This window comes from Sesamum indicum, linkage group LG6 (assembly GCF_000512975.1).
Source record: "Sesamum indicum cultivar Zhongzhi No. 13 linkage group LG6, S_indicum_v1.0, whole genome shotgun sequence".
Classification (NCBI taxonomy): domain Eukaryota; kingdom Viridiplantae; phylum Streptophyta; class Magnoliopsida; order Lamiales; family Pedaliaceae; genus Sesamum; species Sesamum indicum.
The window spans coordinates 6,898,857-6,925,844 of NC_026150.1; the positions used below are offsets into that span (position 1 = coordinate 6,898,857).

General features: G+C 35.3%; 2 protein-coding genes and 1 long non-coding RNA gene across 6 annotated transcripts; all 3 read right to left on the minus strand.

Moving 5' to 3' along the window:
* On the minus strand, nt 1,757-6,224 carry LOC105163924 (F-box/LRR-repeat protein 3). The gene is made up of 7 exons (XM_011082456.2): nt 5,365-6,224; nt 4,452-4,577; nt 4,217-4,321; nt 3,744-4,137; nt 3,539-3,668; nt 2,567-2,858; nt 1,757-2,488 (listed from the first exon to the last, which is right to left on the minus strand). Exons 1-7 carry the CDS (start codon nt 6,001-6,003, stop codon nt 2,210-2,212), a joined length of 1,965 nt encoding a protein of 654 aa, XP_011080758.1. The 5' UTR covers nt 6,004-6,224; the 3' UTR covers nt 1,757-2,209.
* Nucleotides 9,991-15,160, minus strand: LOC105163926 (U2 small nuclear ribonucleoprotein B''). The gene is made up of 5 exons (XM_011082457.2): nt 14,990-15,160; nt 13,316-13,488; nt 12,571-12,655; nt 11,544-11,626; nt 9,991-10,531 (listed from the first exon to the last, which is right to left on the minus strand). Exons 1-5 carry the CDS (start codon nt 15,060-15,062, stop codon nt 10,256-10,258), a joined length of 690 nt encoding a protein of 229 aa, XP_011080759.1. The 5' UTR covers nt 15,063-15,160; the 3' UTR covers nt 9,991-10,255.
* LOC110012123 lies at nt 20,167-21,610 on the minus strand. Of its 4 annotated transcripts, none has more exons than XR_002287255.1 (2): nt 21,164-21,610; nt 20,167-20,581 (listed from the first exon to the last, which is right to left on the minus strand). It is a non-coding gene; the product is annotated as an uncharacterized LOC110012123 (long non-coding RNA). The 4 variants fall into 4 exon arrangements; XR_002287256.1 differs by having other exon boundaries at nt 20,698-21,588; XR_002287253.1 differs by having other exon boundaries at nt 20,694-21,588.

Consider the following 26,988-nt stretch of genomic DNA (forward strand, 5'->3'; position numbering starts at 1 on the left):
TCTTTTTTTTTTTTTTTTTTTTTTTTTTTTTTTTTTTGAAATAGGGGTTGTGACTTGTCCCAATCCACGTATAGATCTGGATTTGTGGTTGATTACAATCATAGCCTAAGTGGTGATATTGTGCAATCCTCATGGCCAACTGTTTATTATTACAATTTAGTTGCCCAAATGGTCCTCCACTTTTACCATGTATTTCCAAAGATACCCCTTTGTTTGAATTAGATTCCCAACCATGGTTTTTTTCCATAAAGATAATGTTCAGTGTTCAATTTTGTTTTTTAATAATTATTTATAATAATTTAATACAATATAAATAATAAGTTATGATTGACTAATTAATTATAATTTTGTAATACTTATAAATAAAAAAATATTTTAATTTTTACTTTTGTAATTTTAGTAAGTATTTGTTATAAATTTAAATTATAGAACAACAAATAATAAATACATAAATTTGAAAAATATAAATTTCTTTTGATGTTCAAAACTTATAATAATTTGTACAAGTTAGATTTGATATTATTATATTATATATATCTTAATAATTGTGCTATTAGATATATATTTTATATTATTATATATTCATAAATATGATTTTTGATGAAGATGAATATGATGACGACCGGGAAAATGTTTTATATTTTGTGATGTGAATATGATGACGACCGGGAAAATGTTTTATATTTTGTGATGTGAATATGATGACGACCGCGAAAATGTTTTATATTTTGTGATGTGAATATGATGACGACCGCGAAAATGTTTTATATTTTGTGATGTGAATATGATGACGACCGCGAAAATGTTTTATATTTTGTGATGTGAATATGATGACGACCGCGAAAATGTTTTATATTTTGTGATGTGAATATATGACGCTGATGTTTTGTTCAATTATGGGGCAATTTTATTAATTACACATTTTATCTCTTATTACAACTACAAAAATAATTACAACATAAAATTATCACACAAATAATCATTCAATAATTAATACAAAGCAGATAAGCTATTAAATACATTTTATTAAATATCCCAATATTAATCATAAAATTATCTAACTCTTTTTAATCCCATCAAAAAAAGTAAAGGAGCCCTTGATGCCGTTGGTAGTTCGTATATTATTCATAAATTAAACCTTAAAAAAAAGTTCCTTTCCAAGACGGTTTACTAATGAGAGAATTAGTTAACGAACATTGTTCCTTTACTACGGAAAAGGTAAACCAATTTATCTATTATGAATTAATATTATTTTTCCATCAATGATCGACAGTAGAATCAAGTTGGATCCTATCATTAATCAAAAAGTTCTCCTAACTTCTCCTCATATATGTTCTCCCTTCAATTTTATCTTCTTATTTTGATCAACGAAACCCCCCTTTTTTCATCTTATCGAAGAAAAAGATTTAAAACCAATCCCGTGAATTCAACCCTATTCACTCACTAATTTCACAAGTTTTGTGTAGGAAACAATGTTTTTGGATTACACCTATCGTATACCACTGTGTAACGTTGGTTCATACTCCAAACTCTAACATGGGACTGATTTTCAACTTTGTCATACGTTGCCTTGTTGGTAGATTGGTCAAACAATAGTGTTAAAAGGGATGCACAGGTAGTGATTCAAAGGGAAATGTTGCGGACGGTGAACAGGCAGATCTTCGACAGAGGATTTGCAGCTCAATCAAATATGTGTCATGTCCAGCAGAATGGACAAACTTATGCATGATAAATCAAGAAGCAAGCATCATTACAAATAGCTTTACCAACGCATCAATACCGATTCTTAAAAATTTAGACGAATTTGGCACGAAGTTCTTGTTGATATTGAAAAGTTAACGACGAAACTGCCTGCAGAGGGTGACTTGTTAATTGAAAGGAACATATAGAATATACTTTAAAAGGATGCCGACTGCTTAATGACACTTGTTTGAAATGCCAGAACAACCCCAGGCATTTTTGGAGCATAGATGCTTATTGACATTACACCTTGGCATACTGCTACGGGCTAGGAGCAGCATTCATAATCTCACAATAATTTACAGAGGGCCGTTCATTGTAATGACATGAATTCTCTCTTCTAAAACTTGTGCATCTTGTGTTTGATTTTCTCAAGAGACCAAACGGGACTTAAAAGAAGTCGAAAGGTGATTGATCGTGAAATAGATAGAAACATTATGGCATAACACGAGGGTGATATCAATGAATTTTATAAGTGAAAGGGAATTGTATTTACCCAGTATGGCTTGTTCCTCCAGTGAATAGCACAACCACGTTCTTCAATGGCACCCAGGATAGCCTCAGGGATCAATGATTTATAGTGAGTGTGAAGCTTCAATTTCATAAGCCCTTGACATGCTAAAAGAGCAGCTATAAGGCCATCTGGAGTCAATCGAATTACATGCAAGATAGTCAAATTCTGCAGACAGCTGATGCTAGCCAATGCCTTAAGTCCATCGTCTGTAACTGGACAATACGATATGTTTATCTGCAGATATACAGATCATTATTAAAGTACGGTTCTCAAATTTCATGTTTCACGAGGCGAGAGAGAAAGCTGATTTACCTGTTTGAGATATTGAGAGTATTGTGCAAGATGAATCAATCCAGCATCATTAATATCGCATTTCTTAATATCTAAGATGGTAAGATGCTTACATCCCATAGCAATGGCTGATAATCCCACTGAAGAGACAGAAGGACAACCTCGAATTTCAAGTGCTTCCAATTGCAGACATTTCGCTAAGGATGTTAAAGAACTATCTGTGATCTTATCACAGTAAGCCATGTTAATTCTCTCCAACAACGGGCAACCATTAGCGATTGCTGCAATCCCGACATCAGTTATCCACATGCACCTATAAGAGACGGAATAACGTGAAACTCCTGGAAGAAATATTAGGGCAACCTGAGAAAAAGAAAGGCCCACACGTATACTGGTAGTGAACAACTAAGCTACAGCACGAACATCTCAACAGCCCATATAATGGCACAGTCTCAGTTCCTCAGGATGTGCTCTCAAATGTGACAAGGGTTAGTAGATTTCCATGCCGAACTAAAGCAATAATTAATGATTGGGTAAAATAATATCTATCTTCTTTTATGCAATAGCATGACACCTCATAAAGTTGATTTCATCATGATTTGGAGGCAACTCGTTGCATTTTGCTTTCTCAAAATTTTTCTCATTTAGAATAATATTCTGTTTGCATTTTTTAAAGTAATCACAAAAAGAAGTTAACAAAACATGGTGGAAAAACTGCATTTGGAAACAACAAACCCATATATTTAGATATATGCTATCCAAACATGCTGCTTCTTTCAGGATTATAGCACAAGAAAATCAGATTTCAACGACCATGATGATTTTGTTTCAATGTCAGAGTTGAAGCATAGAACAATTAGCTATCACTCTGTAATGCAAAATGACATGAACTTTTAACGGCAGGCATTCTAACTAACTTCTCCTAAGTTTTCCATTGGAGCTCAGCTCACAATATGAACAGCATAGGGCTGCGGAAATTCTAAAAATTTTCACCTGTACAAGTCAAGCTCAACAAGATTTTGGCAACGCCTCCCCACATGAGATAGTCCATGATCCGTGCCGTACATACTCAATCCCATCTTTAAACTCAAAAGTTTGGAACATCTTGAGATTGCCTCCAATCCTAAACCATAAAGCATTTAGTATTTGATCACGTCAATACCACAGCACATAGATCGTTAATGCTAAGAGTATAAACCTTCATCATTGATAACATTCTCCGTGATATCAATGTCCTCCAGAGATTGGCAATGCTGTCCAATCAAAACAAAACCCTCATTTTGGACCATGACACAGGCCTCCATTCTAAAGGAAGTGATATAGTTACATGAAGTTGTTATGCTTGCTATGGCGGCATCAGTTATCTCCTGACAGCATGTCATATCCAACTTCCTTAATTGCCTCTGTTTTTGTGCAATGTAGGAGAGACCCTCATCTGTCACCCCATTGCACTTACATAAGCTCAACTCTTTTAAAGATTCACAACAGTCCGCAATGGCTTTCATTGCAGCACATGAGACACGGCAACCATCCAACTTAACAAATTGCAAAGCCGATAATTTGTAAAAGCATTTTTCCAGATCAAATGTGACCTGAACCATTATGTACGAGTGAAGGGCCTGAAATAGATTACCAGCTATAAGAGTATTGAATTTAAAACTTTGCACTTACAGAAAAGCAATATGCTAAATTAAGCTGGCGGAGGGATCCACTGCTGTTGGTTAGAGAACCCAAGCCATTATAGGTAATATTGTCACAGTTGGAAATATCAAGCACCTGGAAAGCACATCGTAGAAGAGTACGTCAAAGCGACCTAAGTAACTCAACTGTTAGGATCAAACACAGATTCCTCTTCAATGATGATAAAATTTATAACAAAATAAAGCACAGTAAAGCAAGAATGTACCTCCAAGGACTTACAACCTTGTTTCAGATTCGTAAGGCTCTCATCATCGATACCATGACATCCAACGAGAGCCAACTCTTTCAGGTTTTGCAGTTGCAGAATAGTCGATAGGCAGTCGTCAGTTATCTGTACATCATTCAAATAAAACTCAGGCATCATCGTTTAGGAGTGACCAAAAAGATTAGAAATGAAAAGAAATCAGGAAACAGTTCAAAGCAAATGCCACGTCATGTCTACATATGCATCCGCCACCAAAAAGAGATAATAACCTAAAGACCATAAATTTTAAAATACCCTTTTGCACAAAAAGAATCTATAGTAACAGTATCTTTCCTCAAATTAAGAGTCCACTAATAAGTGGCTTCAGTTTTATATAGCAATACATTTTATTCTTTCCTTCCCTTTTTTCCTTCATTTTTTTCCCTTACTTCTATTGCTTTTGGCAAGATTGTTAATGATGGTTCAAATAGACCCATATGATGCTAATGCATATTGATTGACTGAATCAGCTGAACTCTGCACTACGCCTCAGTCTTTCTTAGAGAAAATTGAAATGAAGAATTTGAAACCTTTATAACGATGTTGTTCCATGAATCTCCAAGGCAAACAAAAGCAATATACATGTATTCTTCTTCTATAACTTACAATTACTGAAACACGCTTCCGTAAAATTGTAGAGACCTAAATTCTCTTGTTCTGCAATATCTCAAGTTCATAGTCAAATTTATCCACACGGACTAATAACCATCAAAAGCTCAGAACAGTCAAATTCAGAATAGTCGTTCACTTAATCAGAATTTAACCCAATTCTTGAAAAACTCATAATTATGAATTTAACCAAATTCTTGAAAAACTAATAATTAGAAAGAACAAAAGAACCAATAAAGCATAATCAAGCAGTCGAACTCATTACCGGCAAATAAGAGAGATCCAGAGAACGAAGCTCCCGGCACTTATTGGCGATCAAACCCACACCTAAATCAGTAACTCTAACACACCATCTCAGGCATATCAGCTTCAGCTTCTTGCACCCCACAGCTATACACCCAATCCCAATATCCGACACCAATTTACACCTACTCATCCACAATTTCTCCAAGTTCTTAGCTTCAGCTATGGCAGCAGCCCCCGTGTCTTTCAACTCAGTAGCATTACTCAAATTCAACTCCACCAAACCCGCGCATTTTGCTGCCAAACTCAATAAACCCACTTGCGTAAAGAATCTTGATTTCGAAAGATCAACAGATCTCAAGGTCTCCGAATAGGCATTGGCTACAGTTGTGAGTATTTTATCGTCAATTCTTGGACAGTTAGTGAAGTCAACGTGATGGACGCGAGTGTACCTCTGGACGGGGCCCGGAATGAAGTCGGCGTGGAGAGGTTTCAGGGTTTTCCTGTGGCGGGCTTCAATGGAATGGCACGATTTGCAGACTACGGAGAAGGATTTCTTGTCTTGTGGGCCGGGTTCAAGCAAGTCGAGGATTTGAAAAACGATCTCTTCTGCGAGGGAATCGAATGGTGTGACGGTCATCAGAGCTTGATTTTTTTGCATGGCCGTTTCTTTCTTCAGGATTTCTTTGAATCAATGACGATCAAGAATTTGGAGGGGAAAGTGACGCATTAGAGTTGAGGTGATTGATTTTGGTGGAATTCCGGATTCCAACTGTTCTTGCTTAACTAAAAAAACAGTGGGCTCTGCAGGGGAAGTTGAAGTTCTCTGCTGGGGAAGATGCTACTGTTAAATACAAAAATATTTTCGTGTCATTTTCATTTCCAATTTTCAGTAAATCAAATAAGGCTGCATTTGGATTCAAGACTTTCTAATTATTCATAACAAAATTTTTGGATATGTTTGGATAATTTTAAATATAAAAAATTTTAGATCCTTTTATTTTAATTTTGAACTAAATTTTGATAAATATAAATATTTTTTTAATTCCTTTCAAAACCAGTTATTTAAAAAAAAATTCTTCAAATTTTTCCCCAAAATTCAAATTTATCAATCCAAATACATCTTAAAGGTAAAAGTGGAGACATGTTTATTTGTCAAAATATTTTATTATAATTTTTATTTCAATCATTATTTTTTGTTATATCTACATTCGAATATATTTCTATAGTTTGAGAAATTGTATATAATACTTGATCTTTATTTTTATCCATAAATAGATCCAATCCATTAACAAAAATAGAAGAAATTTCCTAATTTCAGCAAAAATAATAGAATAAAATTACCCTTATATCTCTTCATACTAATGCATGTGAATAGATCCAATTCATTAGTGTGTGAAGATGTAAATCTCCACCCTTATAAAGATAGTTTGGTTAAAAAAAAAATATTTGAACTATAATAAATTTGTAATAAATCAGAAATAAATATGGATTTTCCTTCACATTAGGAATAATTACCACTGCCCTCCCCTGAGGTTTCAGGTAATTACACCTATACTCTTGTGATTTGAAAAATTACATCTAGCACTCTTGAAATTTGCTTCCGATAAACAAATAAATCCTCCCTTAGTAAAAAAAATCACCAAATTTGTTGATATTAACAAAAAAAAAATACGAAAAAGAAAATTATATCACCCTCAATTGACTTATTACTAATTTATTGTAGGTCAGGTAAACCTTTTTAAGACTAAATTACCCTCATACGTCTTTTATGTTAATGTATGTATTTTCACCATTACAAGGGTAGTATAGTCGAAAAAAATTATTTGACCTACAATACGTTTGTAATAAGTCAATCTAAAATTAATATAAATTTCAATTTAGTTTTTTTATGTTAATATTAACAAATTCAATGAATTTTGACTAATTGGGGGATTTATTTGTTAGACAGAAATAAACCTTATAAGTGTTAGATATAATTTCTCAAACTATAAAAGGTCTAAGTGTAATTATGCAAACTTTAGGAGCGGGGAGTGTAATTATTCCTTTTTTTATGATTTCAACAAATTTGATCAAACTAACATATGTATCTACTTGTTGGACGAAATAAATATTTAATGACCTAGGTGTATTTTTTTTAAATCACAAGGAGTTTATTTGTAATTACACAAAACCTTCTCGACGATGAACTAATAACATATTTTTTAATAATAATTTAATATGACATCATTTAAAATTCTATTTCACTATCAATTTTATTTAAATAAAAAATGTATTTAATTCAATACCATTAACAATAAAACATAAAACCAATAAACAAAATTGAGATCTTAAAATTAAAGAAGGTATAGGGTTCATTTTATATATGCGATTATTTAACTTATTTTACTGCAATTTCTCAGGTTTTTTTGTTTTCTTTCGGATGTATGCTTTCATTTGAAATTATATATTTTGACCAGCTTTTAACATTTTGATGTATCAAGTATGGTAATATTTTTTTTAATAAAAAACTAAAAATAAGTATGATATTTTTTCGACATGATTAATTATCGTGATTAATAGTGTAAACTTCTGACTAATATTAATGGTCCAGAGTTGTCTATTAACCATTGGTTTTACAAGGCAAATGTATTAGTGGTTATTAAAAAATACAGTAAACATTTTCGTGATAAATAAAATCATTACAAATATTGCTTATCGTTTTATCTCTGAGATGAAATAAATGTTGATTGAAATGATATTTTTTTTTCCTTTCTGGTTAACAGCAAGATGAAAGTGTAATAGTAATATTTGGGAAAAATTACTTTTAAAATTCAAAAAGAAAATTATGAAAGAGGTATGTTTTGAAAAGTGTTGAAATTTTAGGCACAACTAGAATTTGAAAATCCAGCTCTGTACGATATAAAAATAAATAAATAAATGACCAAAGATCTGGGATTTGAAATCTCATATCTTTGACAATTTTTTATAAAAAATAAATCACAAAGGTGAAAATCCCAAATCTGAAAAGAAATTGCCCCATAAATGGGATTTGAAATCCCGTTTCTCACATGTAAAAATCTAGCAAAGCTGGTATTACAAAATCCGGTTTTATGTCTATAAATACTGCAGGAAATTCTTCTTTTTTGTCCACAAAAAATTTCGTTCTTCCTCCGAAAACATTCTGCATTCTTATAAAAATTTAGCAGTTGCTGCAATGTGAAATTTTTTTCAGTACGACCTATAATTTTTTGTGTCAAAACTAGTACAGTAAGTGGTTTTTACTGATTATATTTTTCTTCTCTATATGCATCTCATTGTAAAAATATTGTTATCAGCTTAATTTTTTATATATATTTTATTTTATTGTGTAGATATAACGTAACAAAACAATATTGATATTATAATATATTTTGGAGGTCAACGAATTGACTTACAAGATTATGTAATAAGCTATGGTCACCGTCCAATCAAAGTATGTCTAGAAACCCATATTCTACAACACTTGTAGAACACGATTGTGGCATGAAACAAGTTGAAGAACCCAAAAACAAAAAATATTGTTCTAACCTTCTAGCACATCTTCAAATCGATAAGTTGACTGCCCGTATAATACACTACTATCACATGGACGAAAATTAGCCATAATTTTACTCTCAATAACAATTTTTTTTTCAACTACTAAAACTTTTTTCTTACAACTCTACAATAATTTTTTACACCAATTTTCATTAGTTGCTTGTGATCCTTCTGCTGATACCCAAATTTGTAGAAGGTACATGTCAAGAAATTAATTTTTCTTTTTTTGAGTTTTCGTCTCAGAACTAGGGTTACAAATTCCGGTTCTAACACAAAGAAGCATGCATGCATCGCATCGTCCAAACAAATGCATGCTTTTCATTTAAAAAAAAATATATTTTCTGTCAAATCTAGGATTTCAAATCGCAAATATGTTTGCCATTCTTTAAAAAAAAATTGTTAGATCTGAGATTTCAAATTCAAGATACAAATCCTGGCTCTGCCTAAAATTTTAAAGATTTTAGGGTAACACCTTTTTCATAATTTTTCTTTTTTCTTGCACTTAAAAAATAATTGTCTCTAATAGTTGATTTAAAAGAAGAAGAAAATGTAATAACAATTATAAGGAACAACTACATTTACAACCCCTAACCTATGATCTATTTAAACAAATCATCTCTATCATGTGAATATTATACATACACTCATCAAAACATCAAACATCATTTATCATTCCTACTTTTATAAAATTAGACGTATCGTCTCCCAAAACATCAACATCATTATACAAAATACCCTATTTTTTTACTATTAGGAGTGATTTCTGTAATTATGCATAAGGAATTTTAACAGACATTAACTCAGGAGGTATAAATATAATCATCCCTAAATATATGTTATTCTCCCTAAATATATGTCTCTCTCTAGAGCAGTAAAGCGTGTGGGAATTTTTCTCACAACCAAACAAAACTTATGGTTTAACTCATATTTCTGCCAGGCACGCACAACCTAAGATGCGAGCCATGTCCTAGAGCTCATCTATAATTTCAATTTACTATAGGAGAAGAAATAGAGAAAATACAAACTTACGACAACGGAACGGTTTTGGATCACCTAAACATCAACACACAATAGCCTTTCATTTTTCCAGTAGTTGTGATATTGAAGAAGATTATCTCCATAGAGAGCTCACCTCAGCTAAAGTCAGCTAAACAACAGTTGAGTGTAGGAGTACATATTAAAGCGGTACTGTTCCGTAACAATTTGCCTACTATTAGAACAATGAACCTGATTTGTCTGTGCTACTTTAGATGTCTATTTAGATACAGTACACCAAATTCCTAAACTTTTACAATTATCTCAACATGATGAGCGTAAAAGGGAAGCGCACTCAGCAAAAACAAGCAGAAGATTTCTTACTTTTTGGCGTATGTGATGGCCATGGGATTCTGGGAAGTGATTTTAAAGCCTTGAAGGTCCTGCATGGCAACGGAAGACTGCGAGTCGTCTTCAAATTCTACAAAGGCAATACCAGGCTTTGCTTCCACCATCCGGACTTCTCGGAAACCAGGGTACTGTTTGAAGAGCAATTCCAGCATCATACTGTTTGTTTCGTACGGAAGATTTTGTATGAAGAGTATGTTGTTAGGCTCAGCAGCTGCTTCTTGAGGGCCTGGCTTCCGCGAGGCAGCCTGAAATGTAACAGAACATACTCATTTTCTTTACAGAGAACAAAAAATGCTCTAAATCGAAATAGGAAAGCCAAATAGAAAATAGGGATATTAGACAACTGAAGGATCAGACTGAATTACTGCTATGGGGAGCTGTTAATATTGGCCAGAATAAGCATGTGTTCATGTGGGCGTGTAGTTTTAGTAACAAAAGTTGAAAGCAGGGCCGCAGGATTGAGATCAAAAGGTAGTCCACAGGTGATGTGCATCACTATTAAGTAGTGGGCATGTAGATTTAGTAACAAAAGTTGAAAGCAGCAGCTTAGCCCACAGGTGAAGTGCTCACTGTTAGGGTAGAAGCTTTTCCTAAAAACGGGTATTATAAAGGTTGTGGTTGGACATTGTGATTCAGTAATTGAAGCATTTGTGTGCAGAAAGGAGGGATGTAAAAGCCTTTCAAACTATGGCTTCATGCTATGAGGTTTCGTGATACGAGCAGTGTTCTTCCAGAAACACAACATAGCTATTTAACAATATTGTGCCACAATAAAACTTCAGGAAGAACTCGATAAATAAATTTGAAGGAAGCAGATATCCAGCACATAACTGAGATCAGTTGTATATGAATACAGGAGATCACAAGCAACAATCAAGGCCTTGAAACACCTATATAGCAAATAATAATAGATAAAGGAATTTATTGTACATGGCATAGCACACTTCAGATAACGAAGACGACTCATGGTCCAAGTCTCACTTTCACTTAGTCAACCTTTAATTAGCCACTGTTTAACATTCCCCAGAAATTTTAATTCTGAAATGGGGATAACAAAGCCACTCAGAAAAACTGCATGCCATAAACCCCACATATATCTAATGTATGAAAGCTGAAATTGTTGGTTATTTTCATAAGATGACATGCACTGAAGTTCACACAACCCAGTTACACAAACATCACTGTGTACACGCCAAATGACTTACAATAGATATTATTTTATACATAAAATATATCATTCAAGCGGAGAAAACTTACAGCTGCGCCTCCATTAGTATCGGCTCTGGGGCCATTTGCAGTGGCATTTTGCTGACCTTCTTCACCACGTCTCTTTCTCTCAGCTGTATCAAGCAATTGTTGCAAGAAAATATCGTGCAAATAAGTCAGTATGCAATAGTGAAATCAACTTCTTTGGGCAAGACTTTCACTGAAGCTTCTGGAGTCTAAGCGAAATTCTTGTATACCATTCCATACATGAGAAATCCGAAGCACAACACACGATAGGTATAGTTTCAAACAAGCAATCCAGATTCCAGATGAGTTACATGTATGATGTACCCAAAATTTTTAATCAAGAACAGATTTTTCCTACTGTTAGGTAACAAGTAGTCTTATTATAATTTGCTGCATAACCACATCAGCCAACCAGTTTCACAATCACAATCATACCACATAGAAATTTCTCTTTAACAAATTGAGATTATAAATAGACTACTCTAAGAATTATTCAGGAAGATTCTAGAAATACTTTAAAGAAAATCAAATCAAATTTCATAAGCATATAGATTATCAATTAGCAAGAACGCCCAAAGACATCATTCATATCATTTGTGGTTGTTCCTCATGTATGCTTTCAAAAATCTACAGAATAACACCCAAATCATGCAACATATGGCAGTCGAGTCCTTGACCTAAAGGCTCTCATTCATGTTTTTTTGCAAATTTTCTCTTGTACATGTTTTGAAAAGATCTACAAAATACAAAAGTCACTGCAAATCCAAGCAACCTGTGATCATTGAAGTCCTTGAAATAGAAATGCCTATGACTCTCATCTAAAGAAATCACCTAATAGCTCATTACAGCATAATACAGTCATGTAGATTTCTATGTCAGCATACGTATTCACTGTCCTGCGTGGAGCACTAAAAACTACAAACTGCTATACAGTGATTCATTTTCTGCGTCAACTACATAATACAATAAGCTTAAGTGATATTTAAGCAAAGAGAACATAGAGGTAAACAAGAAAGGAAGAAAATGCAGAAAACTTCAGAAAAAGATTCACCTTTTTCCTCTTGCTTCTTTTTCTTGTCATAGGTACCCTCAGCTTTAGCAATGCAATCTGACTTTGTTTTAGCATATTGTATCCTCTGCAATGCAAGTAATAGTTACAAAGTTGGATAGAACACATTATTCATAGCGAATTACAAGTTCTTATGTGTACATACATCAATTCAAACAAACGGTATCTAAATGTGAATCTCCAATACGAAATGTGGCATAGGACTCATAGAAAGGAAGACATAAAAATACAAAGCCACAGATCTCAATGAGTAGCACACTGTAGTATGTTTATTCAAGACATACCAATTTACTTCCGTTCTTTAATGTGAAAAATATGAAAGCTTCAAGAAATAACACCACCACATAAGAATAATTTTTTTCAGGTAGATATCATAAGCAACACACTTCATGCAAGATAATACTGTCAATACTTTTCAGATACAAATCAAACCCGGCATGCATAAATTAAATTCTCTGAAATTTTTCCAAACAATAGGCAAAAATGGCTTTTACATATGAGCCGCAAATTAATTTAGCACCATAAGAATGCAACAGTTTTACTAAAAGAAGTGTTGAACAACATGTCCAAGTTAACAAAGTTGCATTTAGTGACCCAAAAACTAAAATTATATTCCCGAACTGATAAGGGTTCAAGGGTAAGCAGGAGGAAAAAAAAGAAATGAAAATGCCCTAGTTTCATCACATATATCACATAACACAAACTCACTCATACTCGTTGTACTGACCATAGGTTTGTCATAAAATGGGAAATTTTGCATCTGTCGTACTGCATTGCTTGCAGCTGTCACTTCACTGAACACAACCCATGCCTGTCCTCGAAGCTTGGCAGTTTTCAATGCAACAATGTCCACAATCCTCCCATACTGTGAGAACAAGGCATAAAGAGATCTCTTCAACTCTGTCCAAAGTATTAAAGACATGCAAGGCATCAACATTAGCATCAACATCAATAGACCTTGCAACATTAATCACACATCAATGACCGTGTACCACAGCATTAACAATAATAAATTAACCAAGGTCCGCTCCTTCATCTAAAAGGATTGGGCACGAACGTCTAAGAGCATTACTTGTAAGGTAATGCATATATGAGTTGTCTGCCCTGCCACGCATGACAACAGTGGAATAGCTGACAAAGGACATGACAAACCCTGCCTATGATATATGTGAGTGAAGTATGTTGTAGGATGAAAGAGAATATAGTCGCCTCTAACTATGTTGAAATTACAGAACGGTGGAACCCTCTGCAGCAATTTAAGCAAAGAGATTGTGGGCAGAGAAGCTGTGAATGATTTTAGATTACAGATTTTAATCTGAAAACTCTGGCATTAAGGGGAGAAGGGAGAAGATGAAGAGGATATTATAATCACGTTCAACTAGAAACGGACGCCTCAGAGATGATAGTATCAAATATCAAGAGAAGTCCTCTAGTACAAATTTAAATGACCACCTTTGTGTTATCATCTATGTAACAAGATGGGTATGTAAATATTGGATTCCACCTAAAAGACATCAGATTCTACGATTGTGATACATGAACTATAAGTGAAAAAAAGCCAAATTCAAAATGATCACCAGGATAACATTAAATCCAAATCACCATTAGCAAGAGACAACCTACAAAACATCTTATTTCATGTGTAACTCAAAGTTATAACTTTTTTTTGTATGGATGCTATCATTTGAGTGTCTTAAACTATAGCTTCATAGTAAAGCAAGCACAATACATCAAGCTAGTGAATTCCATCAGCTAGAAGATTCATCATAAGGAAGACTAGTTTTCCAGCATACTTGGAAAACTAAACTAGCCTTCCATCGGTGCAAGGCCAAACTCACACGCCAAGACTACTGATGATTTGAACTCATGGAACTAGAGACTTGGTTATGACCTCAGAAATAATCAAATAAAATTCACTAAAGAAAGTCCAGTTCCAGATTCAAATCCAATTTCTATCTAAGGGGCCAATTCTATGATACAACACGCACAATGCCCAAACAATCAACTTCATTATTGACAAAAGCAGAAACGGCGACTCAACACATATAGAAACGTACCAATCTCAATAACTCAGAAGCATGTGTTGATTTGCTCTATTCATAACAATCATCACATGTTCTTCTAGAGCCCTTCATGACTCCTACTATGCAACATGAAAATCTCTACGCTTGCGTACAGTCAAAAATTGCCCACTATAAGCTAAAAACATTTTAGGATACACACCAGCCAGAATGCAATACTCCAACTAATGACCAAAATTCAAACTCGAACAAAAGCAAATGCGCCATAAAATTTCGTCGCAGCAGCTAATTCATGAGCTCTTTCAAGATTTATAACATTGAGTACGAACCGTAAGTCTTAGCTTCAAAACGAAAAAAAAAGAAAAAGAGGGAAAATAAACCTTCTTTCTTGATTTTCTCGTTGAGATTCTTGATGTATATGGTCTGGTTCGGAGGTATATCACTCGTTAGCATCTTGGCCGCAGTCAGCCACCACCGATTCACCTCACTACCGCTGTGTGTTACTGTGTGCAAGTGCCCTAATAAAAGAAAATGGAGGAAAAGCACTTGAAAGAAATTTTGGCGGTGTGAGCGATAATAATATTTGTTGGGCTGAGAAACTAATGGGCCGTATCTTAAAACTCCCGGATTTCGGCAAGTCCAACTGAATTGGATCGAAGTTTGAGTCACTTCACCTATATATTTTAATGCTCAAAACTTTTATCCATCAAATTTGATTAAATCGAATCAATTACATAAAAAATGTAGATGTAATTAATTCAGACCTAAACAACTGTAATTCATGCTAGAATTTCTCTTTAACAGTAAATTTTTTTATGTTAAAATTTAGAAAATATTACAAAAGAGCTCACATGAAATTTATCATAATTATATATACTTTGTACAATTAATAATCGTCTAACAAATACTCCTTCATAACAGCACATTGTAAGAGTGTATTTAGTAGACGAACATTTAATTCTAGGGGGTATTTGTAATTTTTCAAACAACGAGAGGTTACTTGTAATTATGAAAAACCAATGAGAGCACATTGTAATTTACCTAGTCTAAAATTATATATGTATATATAATTCAGAAAATTGTTTTTAATATAATAATAATTTTTAACCAATTAATTCATTATACTTATTTCATTTTATTATTGTTTTATATTAATTTTAATTACACAAATCCGCTTACCCTTTGTAAAATAAGAGTAACACCACGTGAGCGGATGGTACAGTATTGTACACATGTCCTTTATAAAAGTACAAGTATATTCCTTCAGGGTGTGTGGTATTGTAATGTACGCATCGGTGTAATATTCTGTTACCTAATAGAGGATGTTGGATAAATGGTTCTGACATGTTATTTTGTCATCATGTCATAACCATTTCTATTCAGTGTAGATATGATAAGTCGTCACCATGGCTTATCATATATGTGCTTTTATCCCTCACTGCAGAAGCGTGCACGACTTAAGTCGTGCCCATGGCTTATCTCTGCATGACGGTTTTTCTAATGTAGTCCACTATCCAACTTCAGTAACTTTTGGAACCGTCATATAAAAATACACGAGACATGTTTTATAAAAAAATGTATGAAAGATATTGGGTTTTTGTTGGAGTTTTTCTTTAAAAATTTGATTTAAAGGCTTGAGTCCCCTGATATTCATTAATAGTAAGAAGACACATCATTGATTTGATTGCACCAGATTTAAGAAGAATCCAACATCAACTTTTCTGCAGTCTTTCGATTTTCTTTAAAGACTTGCATTTGAATCAACAGTTGGAGGTAAGAATCCTTAAGTATTTTGCTTTCACACTCAATAATCTAACATATATATGATGTGATTAATACATATATATTAGATATAAATTTTGACAATAATTATGTTGGATTGTGTTGGTATTTAGATGGATTTATGATTCGACCATCTTATTTCCTACAGTCTATTTAGTATCCTTATATTTGGTATGAGAGCATGTTTTTATCTTTGCCTTGATTTGAGCATGATGTTGGTTTCTTGGGAATTGAAAGTTCTATGTATAAATTTTAACATTCAAGTCAGTCATATATATATATATATATATCGTGCTTCAAAATGCATGTATTATGGAATTTATTGTACACATAATTGTCATGAGTATTTGAATCAAATTATTGATTCATGGAGTTTAATGTCTTGTTACCTGCATTTTCATTAATTAAAGACTAGCCACAATCATTTTTAATTTATGCTTATATTTTGAGGATTCATGATTACATATACAATAAAAGGGCATTAATTATATTAGTCATATCCGGTGCAATAAGATCATTACACAGGAATCTTGTTGACTTGTGTGATCAATCATGATGAAATATTCTGTTATATTTCGTGATTTATCCATAGCGAATTGGAACGTAACTTTTATCATAAAGGCATAAGGACCATTGAGTTAAAAATTTAGCACACAGGTAATTTTTATTGATTTATTTATCACATATTTTACATTGGTAAGACATGATTAAATTTGTTGTATCTATTTTGTGAGATGAGCATGTATATTGTGTTGCATCTTTCAACCTATGGATTTATCTAATACGAAGTGTGATATTTTTGAATTAAGATATGACAATTATAAATTGTGAAGGAGAGAATTCTTCTTCATTTAGGCTGGATGAATATTAATTATGCTATAAGAAAAGTGAACCGACTCTCATTATTGAAACTAGCCAACCAGATGAGGTTGGTCTTTTTGTAAAGTGGGAGCAATCTAATGGCCTCAGTGTGATGTTCATAAAGACTAAAAATCTCAGCTAGTATTCAAGGGCAGTTAACTAGCATGATAATGCCATAAGTTGCTGAAGGCCATAGATAACCAGTTTGTGTCTTCAAATAAAGCAATTGCCAACACCCTAATTTTAAGATTTACTTCTCAAAAATTCATCAATTTAAGTGGTGTGCATGAGCATCCACAAACTTATCGTCCTAACCACATTTCAGTTGATTTACATCACCAATAACGAAAACCAACAAGAAAACATAATGCGGTAGAGTTAAACCTTAATAATTATATTAATGACTATGATGTGTACATTGAACTGACCAAATTGTCATCCTCATCCTCATCCTCATCCTCATCGAACTCAGAATCTTCCAATATTCTACCAGCAAAAAACATATCCTCGTCTACTTCGTCTGCATAATCCATAACTTCCTCGTGGAATGAAATTTCCAAATACTCAACTGCACATCAGTTTTTGTTCAGGCATATCATATTGTTAATGAGAAAGGTGTGTACTGTATACTATAAAAGTAACTATCTTTCCTCTTATCTTTTTTTATTTGCAGGAATTTAGGCGTAAATTATTTGACGGGTCCAATTCCAGCATCCATTGGCAATCTCAGTCACGTGCAGTACTTGTATGCATGTTGTTCTCTCTTTCTTTCTCTGTTTGTGGCTTAATGCTCATTCTCAATCAAGGAGGTGCCCCCAAGCAAGCGAGAGAAGGACGCTACAGAAGACAAAGAAAATGAGGGGGAATCCCCCAAGGTTCAGTCAGTCAAAGAGCTAATGATTGTCAACTTGTAGCCGGGGTTCCAGAGAAATTTACACGCATCGGTTCTAAGATGGAGGACATGACATATTATACTCCCTTCTCATAAAGTTTGATATAATTATATGTAAACTTTTTATGATTTAATGTAATTACACGTAAATCCCCTGTGATTTGAGAAATTACATCTACTACTCTCGAGATTTGTTTCTATATAATAAAAAGTCCCATATTAGTCAAAATTAACTAAATTTGCTGCCAGGTTTTTTTGTTGTGTCCAGATCTATTACAATGCTCACAAAATAGATTTCGTTTGTCCATGCGTCCCTTTTGTCTACCAAAATTCTTGAGTCTTTAGCTGCTGCAGCTTGATGCCTACCATTTCCACCAATACTGAGTGTTTGTCTATCACTCAAATTAGTGTTGTAAGCTTAACCATTATTTGTTGATCCTTTCTTCTTTTCCATTAAAGCCTTATACCAATTGGGGAAGCCATATATCTCAAAACATGTATTCTTTAAATGGCCTGTTTTGCCATATTCTTGACAAATTACTTTCTGTTTTTTCATCTGTGAAGACAACTGCTCCAAAAGTTCTAATGTGATTTTTGTTCAGAGCTGACTTTTACATTTATTTTTGCAGGTCAGAGAATGTAGCCTAAGGAGCACTCTAATACAAATTCATAGCAGCAATAAAAATCAAAAACAGAAGTGCGAAGAAAAATCATAGAGAAATCAGAGCAGCCCATGAGGTCAGTAAGTTGTATGCTAACTTACCTCAGATTCCAAAATTAGGACGAGAGGATTCACTTTTTGCTATTTTGACACTGAAAAGAAATTCTGTAAATGTACCAAATTATAAATGGAAGTAGCTACATATAATTACACCAAATTTTAGGAGAGGGAGGTGTAATTATTCCTTTAATTTATTATTTTTAGTTATATTAATATTGATTAAATCGATCCATTTTTTAATTTATTGAGATAACAACATAATCATGAAATTCAATATAAATAAATAAATAAATAAATATACAATCTCAAGTAGCTGTCACTTGTCAGTTCACAAAGAATTGAGTAATTGATTGCCACCTTAATCATGTTGCCCCTTTGTTCTACTTCTAACTACACTTTTGACTTAACAATTACTTAATTACTAATTAAAATTTCAATACAATGATCCAACAATTTCACTAAAAAAAAGTACAACATAAATTAACATTTACAACCCTCACTTGTTAGCTGCACCAAAGGTAATACCATAACAATTTCAAAGCGGATGCATTCATCAATGGCTAGGAACTAAAGTGCACACTACAACACCCGGATTGATTAGACTCTGAAATGAGAATTGCAAAACAGTGGGCTAGCTAATGGATCATATAGAAACAACAATGAATCATACTATACATAAAGTTCATCTCCCTGAACTCAAAAAGATAAATCTCATGACTAAATATAACTCAGAGCATCCAAGCGGGAAAAAACGTTAAACAAAATAAACTAGAAAATTCCATCAAGTTGGCTGCTTTTAGCAAGTTGGGATGCACAAACAGAAATGATCCCAAAATAAGGCGAAATGTCACATCAAATGCTTTCTTATGTGGGTACTTTTGGATTGAATGAATATGATGTGATGATGATGCTGCTTTGTGACTCACCCTTGCTAATTTGCAACTCATCATTTTCAATAATTACAATCCGAAGAAATCAAGCATGTCTTAATTCAGTGTGATTACCTACAAATCTAGAACCATAAATGATCTGAATTAAGCCAAACATATTATTATCCAAATTTGTTTCAACTATTATTGATTTGAAAAACTCCTTCTATCACTGAATATGACAGGACAACTGATCTTCAAGAGCATCTCTCACGCTTTGAGAATGCAACTCTTTTGCACAGATACACATATGGAATTAAATACCGCGTCTTTATTACCACCTTCGCTAGGGTCGTACAATAGCGGTTCAATCAATTACCTGTGGGAGCGATAGAAAGTTTTAAAAAATTTTAATCCCTCTTTTTGCCCCAGTTTGTCAACAGTCGTAAGCTCTAAAAGACGGGACTCAGCCTTTTCGCGGTACGAAAAAAAGACAACAAGCTATTGAAGGAGTAATTACAGAGGTTCAATGCTGTGACATTGGAGGTGCCCTCTGCCATGCAAGAAGTGAATGCCAGCGCTTTCTCCCAATGACTCTTGGATGGGGTCTTCTTCCAGTCCCTGGCCATAAAGCCTAGTTCAAACAATGATCTCTTATCTCATGCCGCAGAATATATCAAAAGGCCGTGGAAACCTCTTGCAACAACCAACCTCTATAGGTCCGTTGCAGGATCTTCCCTCACTCCAATTGGTGGAGAATCAACTCCAGTTCTTCTCGCGCCCAAGCTACCTCTTAGGGTGGTGGATCCCATGGTTGGTCCCCCAAGGCGAACTACCTTCTTGGACACTACATGAGGAGAACCAAATATTGAAGCTAAAATGCTTAAATATTTTTAGTAACTAACATGATGAGGAAAAAATTGGGAAAAAAATGACTGTCCAATTAGGGCCAACCCAACTGACTCTATTGGATCCAAGCAGCGCCGACTCGTTATCCTTCCACTATAGAGAGCGAGAGGTGATCGCTGCTCTGTGAAACCAGCCTGACGCGGTGCCCTCCACTCTAAGGGCCATGAAGCCCAGGCCTACGCCCAAGCACCATGGCCCAACTCTCCACTTGGAGAGGGCGGGCCAGAATTATGCCGCTGGAATCCAGCCAGCTGAATCGACCCAACATCCAGTCACCTTGATGCCCCCACTTGGGTTACAAACCCGCGTTACCGAGCTCAGCGAGCAATACAAGCAGGCCATGAATTAATAAGAAAGCACCACAAGGTTAGCATTTACGATGTGGGATACTTCTCGCTAAGCTACTCAAGATTGAATTCAGTCGCATACTCATATTGGGTTTCTAATTTCGAAAAGGAGAGGCGGAGAGCAACAAAAAGGAGAGAGGGTTCTCGGGATTTTGGTTTTGTTTTATGCATACCTGGATTAATAGTTGGATTGGAGAAGTGCAGAGAAGAAGTCCTTGGATATGAACTTGATTTGCGTGACGGCGAGGCTAATATTCCGACTCTCTGCGGTTTTTTATCTGCTGTGATTATGAGAAAGGAGAAACAGGTGGGAATTTCTGAAGAGATTGTGGTTTGATACGCCATAACCATAAGCGATCGCTGATGAAGTCTCTGGCAATCATACACTTCATCCTGGAAGTGGGTTTTGGGTTTGTGAGAAGCCAAAACATCCAAATATAGAAGGATGTGCTTCTGTGAAGAACAACGAACTCTGAGTGAAACCTATTCAGCACAGTTTCTTTGCTTTGTTGCTTTGAATTTCTGGGAGAAAGGGGTGAAAAGTAGAAAGAAATTAAGGAAGAACAGAGTATTTAAAAGAAAGTAGAGGAAATTCGCGCAGCAAATTACAATTATTTTTTTTTAAATTTGATATAATTATAAATATGTTCTCGTTGTGAATATCAATCAATGAATATTTAATAATAAATAGTTATAAAAGATATATCTATTAACAACTTTCTCTTGATTAGCTCCCGCTCAAAAAATTTCTAATCCATATTGAACTGAACCTTAATCAAGTATATGCTTTATTTTATATCACATGGGGATAATTCATACTTTAATTTTCACAGGAAGTTTTTGATTATTCCTATTATTATGGGGGGGTCTCTCGACTTTTTCCAAAAATCAAGAGACAGTTTTAACAGGGATAAATAATAAAAAATTTATTTTAAATAACATTATACAATTTTGCAAATACAAAAGGTGTGCGACAAATTATTAGTAATTATAATTGAAGAGATACGTAATTTAATTTTGTATTATACTTTTTTTAATTAAATAGAGTCTCTCAAGAGGACGTCTTTATTAACAGGCATTAGTAGTCAACTGCTAATCCTACTGCAATTAGGGTATCCCCCTAACTAAAGGTATGATTTTCTATTTTATGTACAGGATAAGGCGAGGCACTGAACAATACCTAGGAGTAAACCCTCACAATGAATAAGCAGGCATCCGACAGCAAAAATAAGTCCACATAGCTCTTATTTTTCATGCATCTCTCATCTATTTATCATGTGATCAAAATTTTTAATCCTGGTTTCAAGAAAATGCAGGAAAAACTCTGGAATATTACCTCTCCCTCAAAGAGCGTCCTAAGTTCCATATTATTCTCAAGCAAGGACATATCTAGACAGAATATAAAGTAGACATCCTCAAATGCAGAAAATCGAAAGGTCATTCTATTCAAGCACGTCAAAAAAAATTGGGCCTAAAAGCGTGGTCGAGCCCGAAAAAAAAAAGCATTCATAAAATTATTTCATCCCCCTATCTCAAGGGGGAAAGAGCAAAGCAAGAAAATTAAAATATGTCTTCTAAAGGGGGGGGGGGGTCCAATCACATCTTTTCTTTTTTTGCCCCACAGGCGGAGTCTTCTTTCTTCTCTTCTTCGGTCAGAGGGGTACAAGTAGTGGAGGCTTCAAGTGGTCCGGTGCCAATATCCCGGGGGAGTCCCCTTCCTTTAGCTTCTAGGCTCTATCTCCTAAGATGTCCCGCGTTATAGAGTCAATTGCTGCTTCAGGGAGGGGACCCCTTACTTCGACTTCAACCTCCCCCAATATGTTGTGTAAGTCTTACTCAATAAAAGTACTTTCTCAGGATAAACAAAAACTGAGAGGTAATACTAGGAAAAGCGAAAGAAGGCAAACATGATTCGAGGGGGGGTCTCTACCCACAGGAGTGGGAGTATCGGTGAAGGGATTTGGAGCATTTTCCATGTCAGCCGCGAGGTGAAAGAATGAAGGCTCTTCCCCAGCTGGAGGATACTCGTGTGCTTTAAATAGCTCGTTGCATGCCACAAAGCCATATTCAAAATAAGGTCAGCTATCCCAGCCACTTCTCTTTGATATCCTTCAAACTTCTTAAATTGCTCGAGGCGGCTGGCCCAATAGCCCTCCAAATAATGTTGGCCGTTAGCAATATCTGGAAACTCGAGGGAGGCCTTCTACACAACTTTCTTAAGGGCATCCTCATAGATTTGTGCCTCTTTTTATAGCTTATTTAGGTCCTTCTCCAATTGCTAATAACGGGTGACTGCTTCCTTCTTGTCCTCTCTAAGCTTGGTGTTCTCTGCCCCCAAGCGTTCCACCTTTTCCTCTAGTTTCCGCCTTTGTACATCATTCTGAGAGGTGGGGGACGAGAGAAGAGCTCTTCACAGACGAAGACAGCCTAACAAGAAGAAATAGGAGGAGATATCCCTTCCAGTTCCTCTTTTGACAAGGAGGACAACAAATGCTTATCCCCTGTAGATAGCACTCCTCTCATAAGCTCAGACACCAACAGTGTATTGCTTCTTCTCTCTTGGTCCAAAGACTGACAAGTATGCAGGCAAGTAGAACAGGAGCGAGAGACACGCCCCTTTCATCCTTAAGAGTAGGCGGATGAGGAGACCCTGAAGGCGACTTTGTAGAACTAGTAGGAGAAGCCCCAAAGGGACACAACTTTGCTCTCTTGGAGGAACCCCCTCAGGTGACACCGAGTGTAGGAGAAGTAGTGTGCTTTCGTTTGGACTCGCTAGAAGAAGGGGTCCCTCTAGCTCAGGCCCTCGAAGTATGATCCTACATCAACTTGCTAAACATGATGTTATCTGATTCGAGAAGAATACCAGAATTACAACCTGAGACAAATAAAGCAAAACAACAAACATGAGGAAAAATAAAAATACACAAGGAGTCCCCCAAGGGCTCCACCCGTGGACTTAAGACAAAATGGTCCACGAGTCTTTCATCAATGAGGGACCAAAAATCATAGGGGCTTTCATTTAAAATATCCAACAAAGAAGTCAAAGCAATGGTTCTCTCCCTATCCTGAAGCGGGGAGGGGGAGAGCCTCCTGAATCCAGCGATCGAGGAATGACCATGGGCTAGAGAGCAAAACTAAGAAAAAACTTCTCTTCTAAGTTTTTCTGGGATTTGGAGCAGGTAAGAAAGAAATACTAGAACGAGGAATAAACACAAGAAAAACCTCTTTCCGCCTTTTTCAAATGGTAGCACTATGCAAACATGCTAGCAGTAACAGAAAATTGATGAATGCAAATAAATTTATAAAAAACCTGGCCAAAAGCTTGAAAGAGTTGGAAACCAACTGATTCAAAGAAACACGAAAAAAACGGGCGACATCAAAGTAGAAAGAAGGAATAGCGAAGCGTAAACCTGATCTTAATTGTGTCGAGAAAAAGCATAAACAGTTGGGAAGAGGAGGATGAGGACGGCTCTTAGGAGAGGGAGTGTAGATGATGAAGGCAGGAGGAACATGATACTCCCGTATCAGTTGGTTCTATCATTGAGGTTGTGAGGATAAAAGATCCCCACTCCAGAGCCGAAGGGGAGATATCCCTCTCTTCCTCCCCAAGGGAAGAACCTTCTCCTTCTTTCCCCGCTAACTCATAATCCATATCTTCCTCATCTATGAGACGACAGGCTGCCACAGCCACTTGACGGAGACTCCTCCTTTAGCCACGAGGAAAGCCGAGTGGAAGACTGTTTATCTCTCCCGAGGTGGCTTCTATGGGATAATAGTCTGCAAAAGTTTCACCACCAAAACGAACTGACTCGTCGGAGGAGGACATGCTTTTGAACGGAAAGCACCCAAAAATTTCAAAGGAGAAAAGAGCAAGATACTGATTTCTGGAGGTGAAACCCTTGATGCTTCAAGAAAAGGAAGGAAGTAGAAGAAAGGCAACAATACCCGCTTAAAGAAGTGGTGAAGGAGTTAAGGGTGTAGTACTCAAGCACGGGTCTCAAAGAAGACACTCGCAGGCGGAAAAGAGAAAATAAAAGAGGAAGTCATTTCAAGGCATCCCTTCTCACTTTGCAGCAGGATCCCCCCTTCCAATCAAAGAAGACAAGGACTCCTACTCAAAGAAGGAGTTGGGGGCGCCCCTCCTCCTTAAACTAGGGGGACTAGTTGATGGGTGCGGCCCGAGAACAAGTGATAAAACCCAAGACCCCCTTTCATAAATACAGCAGCTCAGGTGGAGGAGACCTGCTTAGCATAGCCCAATATTATGGCCCAAATACTTGATAACAGACCCATCACCCATGTATGCATCCCTCTTCAGAGCACACATGGCACATACTTGAACCCACCGCGTGTACTATCTATCTAGCATAGATGGCGTGTGTCAGGGGAGGTTCCCTCAAGAGCTCGGACTCTTGAGTCAGCTAGACTCCTTGCAAACTAGGAATTTACTCCTCAACCCAGGATTCTCTTCCTCATCTGAAGTAACGATCCTAACCGTAGATTGCTAAAAGATAGGAACTAATCAAGGTTTATCTCAACCAACTCTATCAATTTATCCCAGAATTATAGAGCACGTTCAGTTCTTTTATGAAGAGGGACACTCCTCTATAAATAGAGGTTCTATCTCCAGGTGGGGGGATACCTTCAGCGGCTGAACTTTAGCTATCCCTCAGTCGCATCCATTCTGCACCATTACCGCAATTTTTACTTCTATTTTTCATTATTACGCTGCATACTCTCAAACACTTTATTATTTAAATTCATTATTTTCTAAATTCAATACAAACTTGAGCATCCGAGTGTTAACATTTTGTTTTGAAAATTTTTTTTATGAAGTCTGTTGCTTGATCTAGGCCCATCACTTGAAGTCTAAATCTGTTGGATCCATGCTGATATCGCACGCATAAAAAATTATTTAAATTTGAAGTTTAAATTAAAAAAATTAAATTAAAATCAAGAGGGGGGGAGATTGGGATGGGCGGCGAGGAGGGGATACAAGGTTAATTTTATTAACTTTATATTTTAAAAATAATAACTTTATCTTTTTATAAATATATAGAATATATATTTAAAATTTATTAAATATAGGCCCTTAATTTTTCATAAATTTAATATCTAATCGTTGGGATGAAGTGATTAGATACTACGGTTTTTTTAGGCACTAAAAAAAATCAAACAATCATTAAAATATGAAGTAATATATAATAAATAAGGCAATAATGGTAAGTTTGTAAAAAATTTAACGGTTGTAGGTGTATTTTAATGGAGAGGTGCACATGAGCTATATTTGAGAAAACAGATAGGGGTTTTTGCCTATTTCTTAAATGCAGGAAGATTTTTATTTAGCTGAATTTTTAAAATATAAGAAGATTTTATATAATTTAACCTAAAAAATAAAAAAATAAAAACTTCCAACTTAATAAAATATTTTTTTCTAATGGGGGGAAATAAAAATAAATATGACAAATAATAATTTTATAATACTTTATAGGTATCGTAGTATAAACAATTGATCGATGACTTAGTAAATTTGTGACTTACATTTTTTTTTTATTTTCTTACATGTTCACAGTCTGTCAATACACATTCGTAATTAACTATGATAAAGCTAAATTAGGACTTGGTTGGGTTCTCCGACATGTTCATCGATTCCGAACTCACTAAAAAAAGATAGAAGTTTATTGACCCCCTATGATATATCAAAATATCAAAAATTCTCCTATGAAATTTTTAATATAAAAACTTACTCCTATGTTATGAATAAATAATCACACCGCCCCCTGGTCAATTTGAGCCTATTTTTAAAAAACAATGACTAAAATACAACCCCCACCCCCATCCCCATCCCCATCTTCCTGCCCCCTCCCCCTCCCCCACCCTTTTTGCCTCCAACCCCCCCTTCCCTCCCCCCTCCCCTTCCCTCCCTTCACCGCCCATTTGGGTGATAACGGTCACTGGGCAACCGGGTTGCCTTGCAAATGATGGGGAACGACCGTCA

Bases quoted from the DNA above. Each gene is read 5' to 3' on its own strand.
- LOC105163924 (XM_011082456.2), bottom strand. From the start codon at position 6,003: ATGCAAAAAAATCAAGCTCTGATGACCGTCACACCATTCGATTCCCTC. The intron at 2,859-3,538 runs GTGAAAATTTTT...CGTCTCTTATAG, and splicing joins GTTGAGCTTGACTTGTACAG to GTGCATGTGGATAACTGATG. The intron at 2,489-2,566 runs GTAAATCAGCTT...GTATATCTGCAG, and splicing joins ACTCTCAATATCTCAAACAG to ATAAACATATCGTATTGTCC.
- LOC105163926 (XM_011082457.2), bottom strand. From the start codon at position 15,062: ATGCTAACGAGTGATATACCTCCGAACCAGACCATATACATCAAGAAT. The intron at 13,489-14,989 runs GTTTATTTTCCC...TACTTTGGACAG, and splicing joins CGAGAAAATCAAGAAAGAAG to AGTTGAAGAGATCTCTTTAT. The intron at 11,627-12,570 runs GTGAATCTTTTT...TGCTTGATACAG, and splicing joins AAAGAAGCAAGAGGAAAAAG to CTGAGAGAAAGAGACGTGGT.